Source organism: Solea senegalensis, linkage group LG4 (assembly GCF_019176455.1).
Source record: "Solea senegalensis isolate Sse05_10M linkage group LG4, IFAPA_SoseM_1, whole genome shotgun sequence".
Classification (NCBI taxonomy): Eukaryota; Metazoa; Chordata; class Actinopteri; order Pleuronectiformes; family Soleidae; genus Solea; species Solea senegalensis.
In genome coordinates, this window is record NC_058024.1 from 14,261,260 (window position 1) to 14,279,869 (window position 18,610).

General features: G+C 41.0%; 2 protein-coding genes across 2 annotated transcripts in view; one reads left to right on the forward strand and one right to left on the reverse strand.

Moving 5' to 3' along the window:
• The window catches only part of cdk18 (cyclin dependent kinase 18), a 40,524-nt gene extending 26,013 nt beyond the window's left edge, over positions 1 to 14,511 (reverse strand). Inside the window, exon 1 of the mRNA XM_044023046.1 lies at positions 14,169 to 14,511. The gene's annotated coding sequence lies outside the window, so the exon portion shown is untranslated. The remainder of the gene's footprint in view (positions 1 to 14,168) is intronic.
• LOC122767952 (dynein regulatory complex subunit 2-like) lies at positions 1,413 to 2,582 on the forward strand. Its single transcript, XM_044023531.1, has one exon. It carries the CDS (start codon positions 1,413 to 1,415, stop codon positions 2,580 to 2,582), a length of 1,170 nt encoding a protein of 389 aa, XP_043879466.1.
• Positions 14,512 to 18,610: the final 4,099 nt, after the last annotated feature.

Genomic DNA, 18,610 nt, shown 5'->3' on the forward strand with positions numbered 1-18,610 from the left:
TTGAACATCATGCATTGACTCCTTTTTGATCCTTTGGGAGCCCCTAACCTGTCTGACTGAGGTGATAACAATCAGTATAACCAAGATTAGATTGCAATGGGTGCAGACACTTAAGGGTTATAAGAAGAAACCTGAGTGGTTGGGTGAGAATAAATAAGACAATGTGGAGACGTCTGCGTGGAAGTAACCATGCATGACCTTCCACCATGAGGAGCAAAATTAGTAAAGGGGAGGAAGGCCATAGGTCCTGTGGTGGACATAATGAAGGCAAAATATGATGATGGATTAATTTTATTTAAAAAAATGGGCTTAAGAGTTTGGTTTTCAGGAAAGGAGATTCCTTGAGTATAAAAGAAACAGCCTTTTGAACGACGCTCGATCTGTTGTTTCTCTGCACAACACAAGATTCATCCGTCATGAGATGCAGTAACTTAACCCAGGTCCCTTGTCATCAAGTAGTGCTGTCTATTTGATCACTGTAGCAGAGAAGATTGAAGAGGGATGTAATTTTGTTGATAAGGGTAAAATGAATGCCACATGCATATTTAGGCCCCATTAATACACACCAGTCATCACGGCCCTGCTAATTATACTGTGTTTGAGTGGGAACCAGTGTTACTTGCTATTTTTGTCGTCTTTCATGTGTTTCCATGTGTGAATGTAGTGTCTGAAAGGCTGAAATGAGGGCTTAACTAGTGTTATTAAAAGATATGTGAAAAAGGTAACTTAAGAAGAAAGAAATATCTGCTCTGAAAGTAGACTTGGAGTTTAAACTTTATTTCAATAGGACACTGTTTCTCTGGGGAGTTAAATCAACTCATGACAATAAAAGCAAAACGATGCTAAAGGTCAACAAGAATTAATATATAAAATGTCTCTGCTGAAGACATCACAAGGAAGAAACTAAGCTTCAAACCATCTGTCGTATGTTGTAGTAACCTCTCCATTGTGGTGACCCTTTGCTGTGTGCAAAGAACATGGGTCGAAGATATACATCTATATATTGCAATTTAATTGAAATGTATACTGTGTGTGCACGTCTCCATGACTCTGTTGTTTTTTATTTTAACTCAAAGACAGCTGCTGTTCTTATGTACTTATTTCTACACTCACCTGTGATCTTATCAACGTTTTGCCACAACAAATCCTACCCTGGAACTATTTTATCCTCACGCTTCCCAAGTTGATAGGAAGACGTTCTTCAAAGGCATTCCATGATAACATTATGACATCATCATTTGTCCATAATACAGGACTGCAACTCAGTCATGCAACACTATTCGATAACGGAACATAGGGCATACATCACAGGCTATGATCCATGTAACATTACCAATGCTAACTGCCATAAAACACCAAAAAAGACCACTTCATCCATTTAAAGAAAATCAGAGAATCTGTCCGAGGAGAAAATGGACCATCCAAAGGAGGAGATACTCCCACAGAGTCAGACAGAAAAGTTGCTGGAGCAGAGGAGCAACGCAGTGAAGCAGCTGACGGTCAATGAAGGCTGGAAATTTATTTTGTGTCACACTCAAGCCGATGAGCTTTGCGAAGACATTGAGATCTTCAAACAGATGTTTGAGAGGCAGATAGACAGCCTGGACGATGTCATCAGGAGTTTAGAGCATGATCTAGAGGAGGCAGAGCGTCAGTCTTCCCATGTGCAGCGGGTCCATTTGCATCTTCTGGAGCGGCTGAGGGCTTTGCAGAACAAACATGTCATGGTTCTGCAGCTGCAGTGGGAGAGCAACTTGCAGCATGTGTGCTCTACGTTCAACTGCGAAAGGAAGCAGATGATGGCACATTCTGAGCAGCGGAAAGCACAGCTAGAGGAAGCGAAGGTCAATATGGAGGAGGAACACAATAAAATCATGAAAGAAATCGACAAACTGTACAGTGACAGCATCAATTCATACAGGAACGCTCATGAGAGCTGGGAGGATGCTCTGGTCAAGGACGGACAGGTAATGCTAACGGAGCTGTCTCATCAAAACTATAAGCTGCTGAGAAACCTACGCAAAGAACAAAAAGAGGTCAATGACCTAATCTTTAAAAAACAGCAACACATTCAAATAACCAAGAAAAAGATGGCAATGATAAAAAATGTAGAGAAACATAGAGAAAAATTGAGAACCATCCAGAGAGAAAATGAGCTAATGGAACAAGAGCTGAAAAACTCCATAAATGAAGTGAGGCAGAAGACGTTCATACTCCGCGATAGGCTGACCCTGGGTCACTCAGCAGCAAAGAGACAGCTCATTGACCTCATTATGCAGAGTGATGCCGCCATCAGAAAACTTCAGACAGTGATCATCAAGGGTGAAAGAGTTTTACGTGTCGGTAAAATGTGCTGGAAGCTGGAGAGGAAGCTGAGGCACAAGCCAATACCATCAGGTGGAGATTATCAGATATCAGACACGGAGGAGAAAGAAGAAATAACCACCTCTGATGTTCAAGAGTTGCCAAGAGTGACGCTTTGCTTAAACACTGCTCTGATGCATCGAGAAGCTCTGAAGAAACAAATAAAAGACCTGGGGAAAGAGAACATTCAGCTGAGGTTCGTTCTGGCTCACAGTTAGGATGACATCATGTCAGCAAACCTCCTTCCTCAACTGAACTACACACCCTCCTCACCATGCAGTGTACCCCAATCAATACTCTTGTCAAAGCTTTTGACACAATGGATGGAAAACTAAACCACAAATAAACTATTTGTTCAATTCACAAATTCTATAGTCTTGTTTGTACATAAAACTGAAAGTTGTTGGTTCTAATCTACAAAGAAAACAACTTTACATGTAGTCTCAATATGTTTATATGATAAATCAGTCTCTCTGTAAACTAGTGCTCCAATTGAGTCTGTGCCTCTGCAATCCGGTTTCTAACGACACCACAGCATTGACAGTTCATTATTAGACTGACTGGAAAACTGGCTTTAAGATGGTTTGGATCTTACTTAATGGACAAGGATTAGTCTATAACTACACATCTGTGTGGACAAAGATCACATGCAGAGGTACCTCAGGGTTACATCCTGGGCCCTCTTGTATTCAAACTTTGAGTAAGTGCATTAACCAAATCAACAAAGATAACATTGTGTAATTGTTTTGTAAACAGGGAATACTTATCTTAGTGCAGCTTCATTCAGCATAGCTAAAACCAACAAACCAATGACCAATATTGGTCCAATCATGGACTCTTTTTAACTGCCATATTAATGGTGTGATTAAAGGTCTCTCTGAAGAAAATCAGAGAGCTGCAGCTGAGTCCTCACCATCACATATCAGTCCACATCCCAAACATTACACTGTTTATCAAATCACAGTCTATCAATTTAAAATACCACTGTTAGTTTATGGAAGCACTCAATACTTAAGGGCCATCTAAAACATCATCTTAAATCTGCAGCCATGTTATTTATTAACCATCCAGACCCCTCAGGTCATCTGGGACAGGTTACCTTTCTGTCCTAGTCAGAACTAAAAGCGGATAAGCAGCAGTTCAGTTTCTATGCTCTACAGATCTGGAACAAACCTCCAGAGATCTGGAATGCTGAGTGATTTAAAATCAGTGCTGGAGTTTAAAATTAATTACTAAACTTAGATTCTTTAACTTATTCATTTCTAAATACCCCAGTTCTTTGTAATGCCTTGTGTCCTTTTTGTGGATTATCGTGATGGGTTTTATGTTTGTCTTGTGACGAAATGCGATATACAAACAAACTTATCTTACCCAACAATCTCAAATGTTCACTTCTGAACTGTGAAGGATTTTGTACTCTGTTAGATCTTTTGCTGGAGATATGCTTCCATGGAAATCATCCCTTCAACCGTAACAGCAGAGCATTTGTGTTCAAGCAGCCTTGAGTGAGGACACAGCATGACACAGCATGACCGGTGTTTGCAGTGTTTCAGAGACACTCCATACGTACACACATCATATTATTTTTAAACCTGTTTTTTTTTTTTACTGGTTTTCCACTGCCAGAAGAAAAATCCACTTCACTCCCTCAATTGCACCCCTCACCAATTTAATTGCATGGTTCAAAAATGAAAAGGACAAATAGAACGTCTGTCTCTTCCAAACTATTTTTAGGACAGCAGACACGTTTGCTAGGGGAAGGGTACAGTGTTAGGGTGAGGATCTTTGCAGCCAGTCAAGAAAAAGGGTGAAAGTTGTAAGTGTGATAGTGTGTGATTACACATACACACACACTCACACAGACAGACACAATCAGCTTTGGGTGAGGTGCCAGCAAATCTCAGTTTGCCCATATACAGTATGTGATCCTCAGGACATTAACACGCTACATGTTGCTACTTAATGCTTGCTTATCTTTGATCTTTGTCTCCTCTCCCATCTCATCCATTTTCATTAGGATTTATAGTGTTTCTATTTTCTGATGTAGCATTTATTTCTAATAAATAAACAAAGTCGTTATCTCTGTACCCTTCGAAATGTTAGACTACATTTATACAATGGCAAGCCTTTCATAATATTACAAACTGGATCATACTGTCATAGGATGTTTTCAAATAACCCTACACTGCATAATGAAATTGTAGACAAGCCTACTTTATGACATACATTTACCAGGGATTGTCTCCTTCTGAAAATGTTACCTTATATAGACGATACAGATCTTCAGCCTAGTTTGGCATCAGAGACAGTAAAGCCTTGTCAGATATGAGATACTATCACACAGCTGAATAAATGTTCTTGTGGGATTATGGTGGTTGCCATTGAAAGGGATCCTGGGGAATGATCCACCCAGAAAAACAAAGTGCTAGTAAAAGCACTAAATGTGTCCACTCAGAAAATGATGGTAGAATTGAACAAAGCAAAATAGGGGTTCATATCAAAATATAGCCAATTACACATATCAAACACAGGGAAACCCTAATTGTTTACCAAATCCACTGCAAAAGCTCCAAAACAGTTGTCTGATGGGGTTTAAGGAGGACTGCATGTGACTCAGTACAACCCCATATGGCAGTGTTCAAGAGGCTCTAAATGCATGTGCACAGCTGCCCTCATGTGTAGTCATTTAGAATGGGCATGAGGATTGACGGACTAGAGAGGGCTTGTTTCAATAGGCTTCATGAGTTTCTACAGGCCAGTGGGCACAGTCAGCTTCATCCCACTGCTGTGTTCGTCCAGTGAAACCTGGCTTGGCATCGTCCTGTTCCTGACAGCCGCATAAGCTGCCAGCACAAGCTGTGATCTCCACGAGGGTCAGCAAGGAGACACAGAAACAGTGAGTGATTTACAAATCCTCAAATCCCCCTTTAACTTTGAATCAAAATGAAGTCCTTAGCAGTAGCCAGGATGCCCTCAACACAAGATAAACAGCATTTCCGTAACATATGAGATATCAGATCTGAGTGCAGAGACTGACTGAATGTACCACATATAGTGTGAGGAAATCATCATCATGCGCTTTTTTTATTCTTCACACATCCTGCATGTGTGCATGCGCGTTTTGAATTTTCAAACCTCACTTGACATTAATGCGGTGAAAGTTTAACTGAACTGAGAGAAAGAGACTAAGAAACACCATTTATGAGTCAATGAAATATCCTTTTCCTGGAAAATCCCCCCAAAACATGTTTATTTCTGTAGCTGTGTGAGATGGTGGCATCTACACCCCCTCAGGATAGAGCAGCTGCTTGGAGCTGCAGTGTTGGATCATAGTCATGCATGGGTATCACAGTCAGCTGTGTCTTTAGCAGAAGGGGTCTGGACTTAATGCCATTTAGAAAGACGGATATTACGCTAAGAGTTTGTTGCAGAGGAGTGAGTAAAGAAATGTGCTGTTGAGATGAGAGGCTCTGCAGGTGGCAGTCAGTTAGCGGGGTGACCACTGCATCACCACAGGTGGAGGGACAAGCAGGATTTTAATGAATCAGCTGAGATCATACGCGGCTGTAGGATCATCTAATGTCACACACAGACACACCTATAACACAGTATGCGTGTGAGTTAGTCAGGAGCACATAGCTAATTAACTTTGCAGCAGTGTTCTATTTTCTAGAGTGTGACTCGTGCAGTGGCAGGAGCGGCACCTGTGTGTTGCAACAAGGACACACTGCATAACAGGCTTCATAGTACTACACTCAGTGATTAACCGTTTCTAATATAACTGTGGTTAAGACTTTTAACACTTAAATTGTATCATTTTTTAAAGCAACAATGCCTGCTTTCTTTAGTTTGCGTGCCTCACATACTGTATAATTAAGATTTTTACCAGCAGCGGGCAAACATCGGCCAAAAATACTAACGTAGTTGGCTGAATAATAAGCAGAACTATGCAGGATTTGTACCATGATTCAACAACATCGGAGACATTGTGATGGTTAAATGTCTTGTTCCGGGGAGATTGGGGGTTGTCTCCACTCCCCCTACCATCTGTTAGCGGAAAACCAGCCTTGCAAGATCAGGGCCACTGACCCGGAGTCCTCAGGATCAGGAGGTCTCACAAAGTCTCGGGTGAGAAACTCATGAGAAACAGGAATTGATTCACTACACTACACACACACACACACACACACACACACACACATACACCCTAGCCATGGTATCAGTTATAAGATCAAAGTAGCAATAGCGTTATTTTAGATGTTCATCATGGCAGGGCCGGTGAAAAAGAAGCGGAGACAACTGTTGTCAGAGGGCGTGAAATAGTGGTAAGCAAATGCTGTATATATATATATATATAGTTGTATATTTGCAGCATCCAATGCGACCTGTATGCACATATCAGCCAACAATAACTAGATGTTAGTGAGATTCTGCTCCCTCGGGTGGCCCGAGACACAAACACAAACCAGAACATTTAATTTGTCATTACACACTGATGTGAGGTGAGTACAGTTTATATTTTTTTTAAAAAAGGGTTATTACTGTCTGTTTTTCATTCGTGTCACATGAGTCTGTGATGTTGGAGAGTGTGTGCGTGTGTGAGAGAAAGAGAGGGAGAGAGAGATTGGTCATATGCTCTAATACTGACCTTGGACCTGGGGCTAGATTACTATATGCTCCAATAGTTGAGATGGACAGAAAAGTGGCTTTGTTTGAACAACTGCATGCACACACAGACAACACACACACACACACATTTTCTCTTAAGGATATGAATGGTGGTGAGAGTGCACAGAGTTTTATTTTAGCCATTCATTTCATACTGGTTTGTAAAAAAATATATTGATTAGCTTATCTTAAAAGCAAGGCAAATTTCTTTCAGTGGTGATTTGCTTTAATAGACAATTCCAGTGAACCCGATCACCACAAAGCCTGAGAATTAGCTGAGTCTGAGTATAAACATGCAGTATCTGTGTTAATCTATACCCGGATTTCAGTCCACTCATATTTACATGAACTCCAAACCAGGGCTGAAGAGAGAACTCTGTCGTCTCGTTGCTTTGAACAACAACAGTGACTGACTGACTAATCCCAGCCCTGCTCCACAAACATAAAGGCAATCATCACTTCTCTGTTCAGAGCGTGTTATGTATAAGAATAGGCAGCTTTTAGTAGATTTTTACAGCTTTGACTCAAAACTAATAAAGTGTGAAGAAACGTGGAAAGAGCACTTTCAGAAAAGTATACCTTTGTGGTTTACGTTTAAATTATATATATATTTTTTTATTATTCCTCATAAAATTAACAAAACAATTTGAATTAATTGGTTTCCAGAGGTTTTGACTTGGCCATTGATCAGCTTTTATTAAGCAAAGACAACCTTGGACAGACAGTAAGACTTAAGCTTATGCTTCTCACATCAAAATCTCACCTCGTGGCGTGGGCTGAAGCTGATTTCTCCTGTCCTATCTTTTCTTGGATTTCTTGGATTTGGGCCTCACTGCCTGCACAACAATCACTGCCTTATATGTGATGGCTTACACGTCACAGTCACACTCACATACTCGTCTTTTTTCCTTCACCTTTTTTGTCCCTCATTGTCCTTTTGGCCTCATCGAACTGGTATTATGTCAGACATTTTTCTCACAAGACTTTAAGAGAGGTGGTTATAATGAAGGCATTGCCAGCAGCTAAACTGATAACAGCTGTGTTGACAGCAACAATAAACCCCTCTGTCTTTCTTTCTTTCTTTCTGTTTCTATCTACATGTCACCCTCTGGCCCTTTGTGAACAGTAGGTCCAGTGTATCTAGGAGCCATGACTGAATAACAACAGGCGGCCTATCCTATCACAGGTTACAATTTACACAGGACTACAATATATTTATTTTTTATTTTTTATTTTTTTCAAATGACCACATATACGTCTTAATCTTTTATGTTTGTATGTCTCTACCTTACAAAGCTACCACCGCATCACCGCAGCACTGCATACCTTTTAAATAAACATCACTGCCATATGAGTTCAAACAATGCCGAAACAAAGCCTACCTAATTTACTAAACCAGTTCTTTGGTATAGTGTTGCACAAGAGTGACTTGCATCAAAGACACTACAAGTTAGTTTTATAACAGAGCCATCATGAGTACACATCCCTTGATGTGTCTTACAAATGATATTGATTTTGGATGACCAGACGTTACCTCGTAGTGCTAAAACAAAAACACAAAAACAATGATGTCCTGCTCTGAAGTATTCATTGTTTCCTCTGTCACTGTCACGTTTTGGTAAGTCCAAACGGATTTTAGCGCTGGTTCCTCACAACAAGAAGGATGACAATTCAAATCCCTGTGTGGTACATGTTGTACTAATGTGTGTGTGAATTCTATGAGTACTGCATCTTCCTCCCACATTACTAAGTCACGCAGATTGTCTCTAAATAGACGTGAATGTATACAGACCCTTGAGTCATTCTTGAATCTATGAAAGCCTAACGGGTTGATTTGGGGCAGATGTGTGTTATTAACCTTCTCCCCTAAACAAAAAACAAACTGCAATAGTTCCACATGCCTCCGATGACATCTTCTTTTGTATTTTTTGTTTTCATTTGACTTAAGTATTCTATCTTCCTGTTCTTCTACTTGTTTTCGATGTGATGTCTTCTTCTTTCTTTTTCGTCTCATTCATAGTGACATACAGAGTTAAGCTGTTGCCGTCATGTTTCTCTCCCTAATCATCCAGCATTTGCTTTGTCTGTTCGTACTTTGTAAACTTGTTTTCTTTTTAAATGGTCGAATGCGTAATAATTAGTGAGCTTTCCAATGTTGAGGACTCCTCTGCTCACACCTCCCTTTCCAAGTGCGTCAGGGAACGACAGCGGCCTGAGCATACAAGAAGGATGTAAACGCTCTTTCGAAAATCTCACCACTCTTCCACTGTCCCTGCCATTTCCTCCTTTCTCTTCAGTTTATGTGGGCAGAGCAGTTCCCACTAAACCATCCTAATGTTTAATAAAGGTATTATTGTTATTGTGGAGGATAAAGCGGTAGACGATGGATGGATTATTATGTTCGATGAACGTGTGTGATTATTCTGAAGTGTGGGGCTGAAGGGATTTTAGCCTCTGGTTTTTGGCTCACTGCCATTCGTGCTCCTGACACGAGCAGCTCTGACTCACAGCTCACATCACACCACTCACACACACAAATAAATGTCCCAAGGTGGCTCTTGCCAGTGTCAGTGGTGCGTGTCGGCATCTAACAATCTGTCACAGCTGCAGCACTATAGACGAACACTTTGGGAGGACGAGCTGAGGTCCATAATTATGCAACCGTCAAACAACCGCTCAAGGTGGCTGTTACAAGTGAACCTTCCTGCCCAGAGACACAGATCCGGAACCTCAGGGTGTGATCGCACAGCTTCTGTCTGCCACGCTGGGCCTGTCACAACAGTTGTGCTGCTTCAGTGTTCCCTGGAAACCACACGGTTCCACAGTATATACGGTACGCAGCATTGGCCGTCTAAAACGGGCTGGGTAATTTTAATCATTCATCATCGCCCACCCACCTGTGAGGAGCTTTCAAAGCGTAGTGGGTGAAGAGTGAGAAAAAAAACAAGCCCAGCAACACTTTAAGGCCTTAAAGACATTGATTGCTTTTACTAATATAACGCAACCCCGGCAGCAGCTGTGGCACAAAGGCACAGCGGTGGCTCATGCGGTTGCTGCGAGTGTCAACAAAGACGGAATCTGACCATTTTCTAGTAAAGTAGCTCAAGCCTGATGATTTTCTGATGATTGCAGCAGTGTTGATTTTTGCTTGTGATAATTTGAACGTGGACATGAATCATGCTAAGATCATATTATAATAATGCAAATCATTTCTTGAATAATATATTAGTGTGAATCTGAGGGATAATCAGATTTTTAGCAAATTGGGAACAACATTTTGATCAGAATGAAAAGTGTGACATCCTACACCTAAATAAGCATTTTTTTTACACAGTGTATTAATAAATGGGCCTCGCTTGTATGCACACTGGGACCAGCTCACGTCACAAAAGCTAGAAAACGTGTGTGTGTGTGTTAATAATTTGTGGTTAAAGATAAAAGATTAGAATAGTCATAAAGTATGTGTATTAGGACAATGACTATGGTGAATAATAGAAAACCACCTGAAAGACATATTCATCACATGCACTTCCCGAGTGGTGAGTTTTGTGTGTGTGTGTTCACTTGCAGCTGCAGTGGTTATTCATTCATCAGTGTGTACTGCACAAGCTCTCACTTTACCGTGGATTTGTTTAAGTTCATTCAGCTGCAATAGTATCATCTAAGTCAAAGGTTCTGAAACTTTTCATGCCAAGTATACCAACTGAGAAAATATTGAGTAAATACTGTAGATAGACTGTAAATAGGTCAAGCACAGTCAGCTACGGACTTTTCAAAGGAGGCAGATTTATTCCCAATAAAATAATTTGCTCTCTCATCATCCTCTCCTCCTCAAATATACTTCAGACACTCATATAGTGAAATTAGATGAAGACGGGGCAAGAGATAAGGTGACTCTAATTATTATTATTTGATTTATTAAATTTTTTTTGTCATTTGTTTAATTTTCTACACAAAAATCAATTCCTCAGCTCCAGTGTGATCACATACTCAAGCACGTGCAGTAGGACAGTATTTCGGATTTTCGCTCGTGTACCACTGGTGGCAATTTTTGTATAATTTTAAGCTCAAAATGGCAAAGTGAAGAAGAAAAAGAGCTTTGCAGGATTTCTGTTCTGTCGGTAGCCTGCAGATAACACGCTCACATTTGCCCACTGCAGCTCTGTTCTATAATCTCTGCACAAAAACACTTAAAGTAATAACAGACACACCATATCCAGTATCAGTGATCTTTGTGCCATTTGGGACACAGGCTCCAAAACATAGACATGACTGACGACATATTTAACCTCTCAGTGTTTCCTCACAATAGCCAGCGGATTGGCCGCTGAAATGCAAACCGCTTTCCATTTGGTTTGTTTAACCAAACAGTTGCACATGTGTTTGTTCATCCGTGAGTGGTGTTAAGCACTGGTGACATAGCTGTTGGTTAATATGCTTGGCTCCATCTTCACATTTCCATGGCTGAGTAGGCCCAGGGCTGTGTGATGAATCGGGGACTCAGTAATAAGCTGCTTATGTAAACTCAACTATTGTGCCTCAGCTGCAGTGTGCTCAGGTAAAAAGGTTTCTACCACACACTCCAAATGACAAGAACATTCTCTGAGGCAAAGAGCTATAACCGTACAATCACTACGTGTGGTAGAGATACACAGACTCTGGACACAGCACTGCCAAAGACAGAATGAATGAAACATATGCTGACATGTTTGGTCTACTCCATTTTGTTCTGTAATAATTACAGATGGAGCCTGAAGTCATTACATAATACATTTAACTTGCTGCCACTTCCAGCATCGACTACATTTGAATGCACATCGTGTTCAGTTGATTTCATTTTATCTTCTAATCACGTCATCACGTCATTACGCTCAATTATTCTTAGCCACATACGATGTACACTGCAACAGTGACGGAGTTGCACTTCGTAAAAAAACAAACAAAAACACGCTAGAAAATAATGGAAAGTAGTTCCATATAGCCATTAAATCGGAAAAAACACAGTAATCATTTTGGGGATGTTCTAAAATGTGTGTTCATTTTTGCATCATAGTCTGGGCAACTTTTGGTCATTAAGTACTTAGACTGAGGCGGTGGCACAGCAGCTTGCTCTCCCTCTGTCTGTCTTTCCCTTTCTCCAGCAGCAGCGTCAGGACAAACACTGCTAATCAATGGGCAGTTAACGCGTCCATAAAAACACTTTACTATCCTCACAGGCAGAGAGTACCTGCAGCTGTCTCTCTTTCACTTTATGTACCCGTTTCATGACTGTGGATAAAATGTGGACTTGTATACATAATTCATTATAAAGTGTGGTTCTACGCATGTAGAGTATAAATGCAGGGTTTTGTTGATGTGGTTTTTCATGCAGTTGAATTGTGTAGTATTCAAAGTTGTGATATCAATTTGGTTGTCTTGGAATCGCAGTCCCTTTAAATGACTGGAGTGTAAAATGATGTTTTTCTATCACTGGAGTAAACGACTCGCGCAGTTGAGAGGTCAACGTGACGAAATCGTCTGCTCTCAATATCCACAGACTCACACATGTTTGTCCATTCTGGGCCAAATGATGGACTTAATGAAAGACAACCCTTCCCCTTATATAATCCTAAAAGGCTCATTCTAAAGTAGTTTTCCCTTGATGACTATAAAACATCATTATGAATATCATATTCTGATTCAATAGGTGATCAACATAGATAAGGTCACAGCTCAGCTGACATTATACTAGATTACTGTAGTCATTAACTCTCTAAGTGTAGCTTAAAGGCGCTCAATCAATTTGTTCCAACTTTGGATCAGAGTTCTGCATCAATTTGGGTAGTGGCACATTTGGGTTGTATGCTAAAGTTACAGTAGGTGGATTTTTCACGTAACTGATCAATAATACTATAACAACATTTCTTCATAATGTAAATAAAGTGATCTGTCGGAGGACGACACGTACGCACCTCCCATGTACTAAGTCAATAGCCTTCACTGCACACAGGTCTCTCCTATGGAATAACTGCTATTTTAGCAACAGCTTCGTAAGATAAGATAAATCAGACTAATCGATACAACACAACATGTGAGAGTTTTGACAGACCATGTCTTGTTGTGGTTGCTAAGTAATCACTCGATAGTTGCTAATTAAAGGAGGTTGCTCACATAGTCAACTCAAGAATCTGCCCATGTGATCAACTAGTACTGCAGTTGCTTCATTTACAGATAATCCTTATTATCAAATTAATTCAATTAAAACTAGTGGTGCGTTCAACATGCAAACCTAACTGACACTGTAGCATATTCTGCAATGTCGCCTTTGCAGTTCCAGATCTCAATGATTCAGCAACACATGGCAATGATAGGGAAAAAGAGAACCAGTTTTGTGTATGCATGCACACACACACACACACACACACACACACTCCCACTGACTTATGTTGGACAGCCAAATATTGCCTTGAATGTTGAGGTGGTTCTGTCTCATTCGGACAATGTTTTGGTCTCCATGAGGACTACTGGTCCTGATAAGGTCAGAGTTTATGCCCTAATGTCCTAAAGAGGTAACACACATACACAAGACAGCCAATTACATCTGCAGGCGCTTCTGGGTAAACACGGCTATGTGTGCAGTGGTTATGAATAGACTTGTGTGTATGTAAGTGGCCCTTCCTTCATGACCGCTATATATTTTACATATGAGCACTAGTGCAGGAGGCTGACCAGAGAGCAGAACGGTGGGTGCAGGGGTTTCACAATTGATGGACACAAAATAGGAATGCTCATCTGAAACTTTTCAGCACCTGTGATACTCGCTGTATAAAATAAACTGCACCGTCTGACGTTAGGAGAATGTAAAAGGAGAAGAAATGATTTGCCGTTATCCGAATAGCTGTAATTACTTGCATGTGTCAGAATGTAATAACATAAAGGTCACAATCAAACATCAACCCCATGAAGAAGCTTGAACCTTGAAGCTTGACCCCACTGGAGGACAGGATGACTCACAGAGACAACAGGTGAGCTTATGGTGAATCCTCACAGAGAAACACAGAACAAAAATGTCTTCCACAGAGCATCAAAACAATCCTCTACCTCCTCTGACCTGTGATCCTTGTTGTGAACTTGGAAACAGCAGCAGAGCTACTTACAGTGGAGCAGAGGTCATCCACACACAGTAGGAGTGGACCAGAAGAAGAAGAGGAGGGGGGGGGGAGCGGGGGGGCACACTCCTGCCTCTGTGCTCAGGTCTGTCTCATCTACCCCAAGTGTCACTCACGCGGAGGTAAGTCCACACGATGCAGACACTTCCTTCAACACGTCTCGGCAGAGAGAAGGGGGACAAAAATGGACATGGAAATGTCTTTCTGACACGCTTCCCTCGCCCAAACTCTTTCGCCGCCCTCGCTCGGAACCTGCAGTCCTCTTCAGTGTCCAGATAGCGGGAAAGACAGGACACTGCGATCGCCACACAGATGAGACAGCTACGGGGAAGAAGACTCAGACGAGTTTTATAATTAGGCTGTGGCTCCTCCTCTGCCAGTCTCTGACTTTGACCTTCCCTCGTTGGTATGGCGACGGCCAATCAGCACTCAGCAGAACACAAGCCTCCTCCTCTCTGACTGGATAGACACACACCAGTGCGGGCCATGGATGCTGTGTGTGTGTGTGTGTGCATTTAAATCCATGCAAATCTGTGTTGTGCTGGTAATTTGAATGGGCAATAACCAGGGCCGGCCCAAGCCTTTATGGGGCCCTAAACTGAACTTAATTTGGGGCCCTCTTCCCATCACCTAGGAATCGCCTGTGCTTTACTATTATTGATGCAAATGTGACATGACATCAATTATATTATAGCTGTGTTGTTTACACCAAAATAGTGTTTTACATATTAAAATCACCAAAATAACAGCAGACATTGCATTTATTACAAACTAGTCAACCAGTTCAATAGCCTTGGTTTTTAAAACTTCGAACAAACGTGCCAGTTTGCACTAAATGTGAAATCTTCAACTACAAAATAAAACCAAATAACCTATGATAAACACTATTTTGACATACGAATGTATCTAAAGATATCTAGAATTCTTTAATATTTTAAAAATGTTTTTCTTCCCACAAACTATTGGTGAACTTTGGTTGGTTGGTCACTGGTTAAAAAAAAACTGTGCGCTTTCAGTAACTTCTTCTATTTGTGCTTTTCTCCACATACAGCACCACCTAGTGGGCAAACAAAGAAACAATGACTAATACTCAAAAGTAAATACATTTGTAAATAATGGCTTTATTATGCTAGCCCTTACTTTAAATGGCGTTAATGGCGGCTGACACTATTATAATGACATTTAAACAGAAGAGCCCAAATGTGTCTATATGTATACAATTTATATAAAACAAAACAGACTTTTTTTTTCTTTTTTTTAAAAACCTTGTTGAGGTCAGCCATCTGTAATATACAAAGATATTTGTGCTTGTGTGGAGAAGCAAAGAGTTTCCAGAACTCAACTCAGCAAAGCATGATATAAATGCATCGGTATACAGACTGTGCTACTTCCAAAAGGACAGCTCGACTTGCAAGATTCACCTTTCGTCACAGGGTTGTGCCCAGAGGTATCTTCACCAGAGTTTGAATAAAGTGGGGATATCGAGTAGTGAATACAGCGGAGGAAAGTACAACAGTTCAAGAAAGTCACCTCCACAGAGGAGATGTGAGGAGACGACTGCCTGAAAATATCCCCTTTTGTCTGATTGGAAGTTAGTGCAGCTGTTGGGAGAGAGGTAATAGAGATCTCAGCAGGGCTGGAAGCCAGGATGAGGTGCATTTATCCTCCTGCTGAGAGACTTCAACACTGTGTCACTACAGGCGAAACCTCATTTGGCTGAACAAAACAACCTTGGCGATCCTGGCGGCATGAGAGCCTCATGTGATGCAGGGTAACGTGTGTTTCTGCCCGTCGCAATGTCTCTGTGGTTTCATGGAGACAGTTATGTAAGCGGTGGCACAGGAAACAAGCACATGTACATAAAAGGCATACACTGTGTCTATGTAGTTGTACAGACAACTATGGGAATACCCTGTTCTGTTAATCACTGAAAAGTCCTTTGACATGTATAATGTATATGCTATTTCACAACACTGCAGGGCTCCAATGTTTTTTACATAAACAAACTGTATTATTGGGTTATATGAGTGGGTGGTATTGCTTCAAGGCATTTAGATTTTTTGTTTTTTCAGCCATGAATTATTTTCAACATTGAATACTTTGACTGGGCAATAACTCAATAATATATATATATATATATATATATATATATATATATATATATATATATATATATATATATAAGACACTTTGAAGCACAAGTGCTATTAAATGTTAAAGATAATAAACACTAGTAGCTGTTTTTTTCAACCCTTTACTCCAGAACAAAACATGATTTTTAATTATTGGGCATTTATCACACAACCACTATCAATGTCACCTGATTTAGAACTTGTTTTTTTTAATCATGATAACATGTTTGGCCATATCACAAACCACAAATTGAGATCAACTCACCCAGCGTCAGTAACATCCCGTGGTAACATCCTTGGTCTAACTCGCTCTCTGAGGTACAGAGGGTTGGTGGCTCAATCACGAGTCCACTTGTCACTGTGTCCTTAGGTGAGACATTCATTCATCCATTCATTCATTGTCTACAGCTTTGTTGTCCATGTGAGGGTCGGGGGGGCAGCTGGAGCCAATCCCAGCGGACAAAGGGGCGAAAGGTGGCTTTCAAATGAGACAGTAAATCCCACGTTGTTCCTGGCAGCTGTTCCAGCAGCATGTGCTGTAGTGGATGTGTGAATGATACAACTGGTGTGTAACACACCTTGAGTGGTTATCAAGACTAGAAACGCTCTATATAGTAAAAAAGGATCGATTACCATTCCAGTGTTCAATGGAATAAGCTCAACTAAAGTGTAGAACAGTGTGGGATTGTGCGTGTGTACATCCGCATCAATGAAACCAAGTCAATTTTCACAATGAATATTGTTATCCTGGCTTCAGAGACGGAGGGGATGAATGAGGAAGAAAAGGAATAAATTAAGCTGGATTGCTGCAAAGAGAGAAAGAACACAGAGTGGTGAATTAGTAGTTAGGCCACCACTGTGATTTGGGTTCACTGCTGTGCACTGTTGTAACACTTCCATTACAGTCACTTTGTTTGCAGATGCTAAAAAGCAGTTGGACCACAGCGTTGTCTGCCCCTGTGAATTTCTGTCTCACTGGCAGATGAGTGACAAGAGAAAGACAGATTGTCGATGGAGCCAAGAACATCACACTGCTATCCAAGCAGACAGCCAACTGTTTATTTCTAAATCACTTAAGATCATTTACATATTTACTTCACTAACCAGATCTGTTAATATTTAGGTACGTACAAGACTGCTTGCTGGGAAACAAAACGTTTCTCTAAACTGAGATTAGGAGCTAGAACCTATACACTGTGTGTGTGTGTGTGGTGTATGGATGTGTGACCGTGAGAACGTGTCCAGGTGTAGGGAGAAAAGAAACTCCCCCACAAATTCAGTCTGCTCAGACACTCGTGTAGATTCACTGTCACACACCAACTCAGGCGTCGGCCATTCAGCCTAATAAGCCACTTCTCAAGTTGGCTGTGTGACAGAAAATGAGCCTTTCAAGACATCATAAAGCCATCATCTCCTTCACTGTCAGTAGACAGCAACGTGTCACGTTAGTGTGGCCTGCACTCTTGTGGCCTGAGAGGCACACTACAGTGCATTCTGAACACAGGCTACTGGAACCACAATACATTTACTGAAGTGCATTTGATTTCACTAAGGAACTGTCATATTTCCTCAGCATTGAAACGGAAACCTTGGCTTACACTCGGTTCTGTTGAAGGTTGACTATAAAAATGTCTCCCTCACTGCAAACACAAGCTGGTTGATCTGTAGCTACACTCTACAGACTTAATAGACACACATCTGTATTGTTAATAATGCTCACTCTCTGCAGCCTCCTCCAGAAGACAGGAAGAATGAGCGTGCACACTCTGTGGTTTCCTCAGGGATCCACCTCGTCCAGAAAGTTTGACAGTAATTAGGCGAGCTGACACTAATTACCATCATCCACTGGTGGGAGCAGGAGTTTTCTGACAGGCTCTCTTTGACTCTGGACAGGTGACTGCTGTAGTTGGAAGTGAGCGCTGTTTCAAAGAGGCGGTGGTCAGAGGGGAGGCTTGCTTGGAGGTGAAGGATGTACTGTTCGGAGATAGATGAGGAAATTATTTGAAGGAGGCAGAGAAAAGAAATGAAGACGGGGCTATTGCCTTGTGAAGAAGAGCTATCACCACACAGAAAAGAAACGATTAAGTCCAAACCGAAGAGGTGCAATATTTACATTAATGTTCATGAGTTGTTGGCATGCCATCTTTTGTGTGCATGTGGTAAGGATTTGTAGCTCAGCTGTAGATGTATTAATGGTCTTTTCAATGAACTCCCTATTGTGAAAATACCTTTAATTTATCAACCTAAATAACCAGCTGTAGAAAAGTAGTTCAAAAATTAAATAATGTTTTAATGAGG

Excerpts from the sequence above, each read along its gene's own strand:
- LOC122767952 (XM_044023531.1), top strand. The coding sequence starts at position 1,413 with ATGGACCATCCAAAGGAGGAGATACTCCCACAGAGTCAGACAGAAAAG.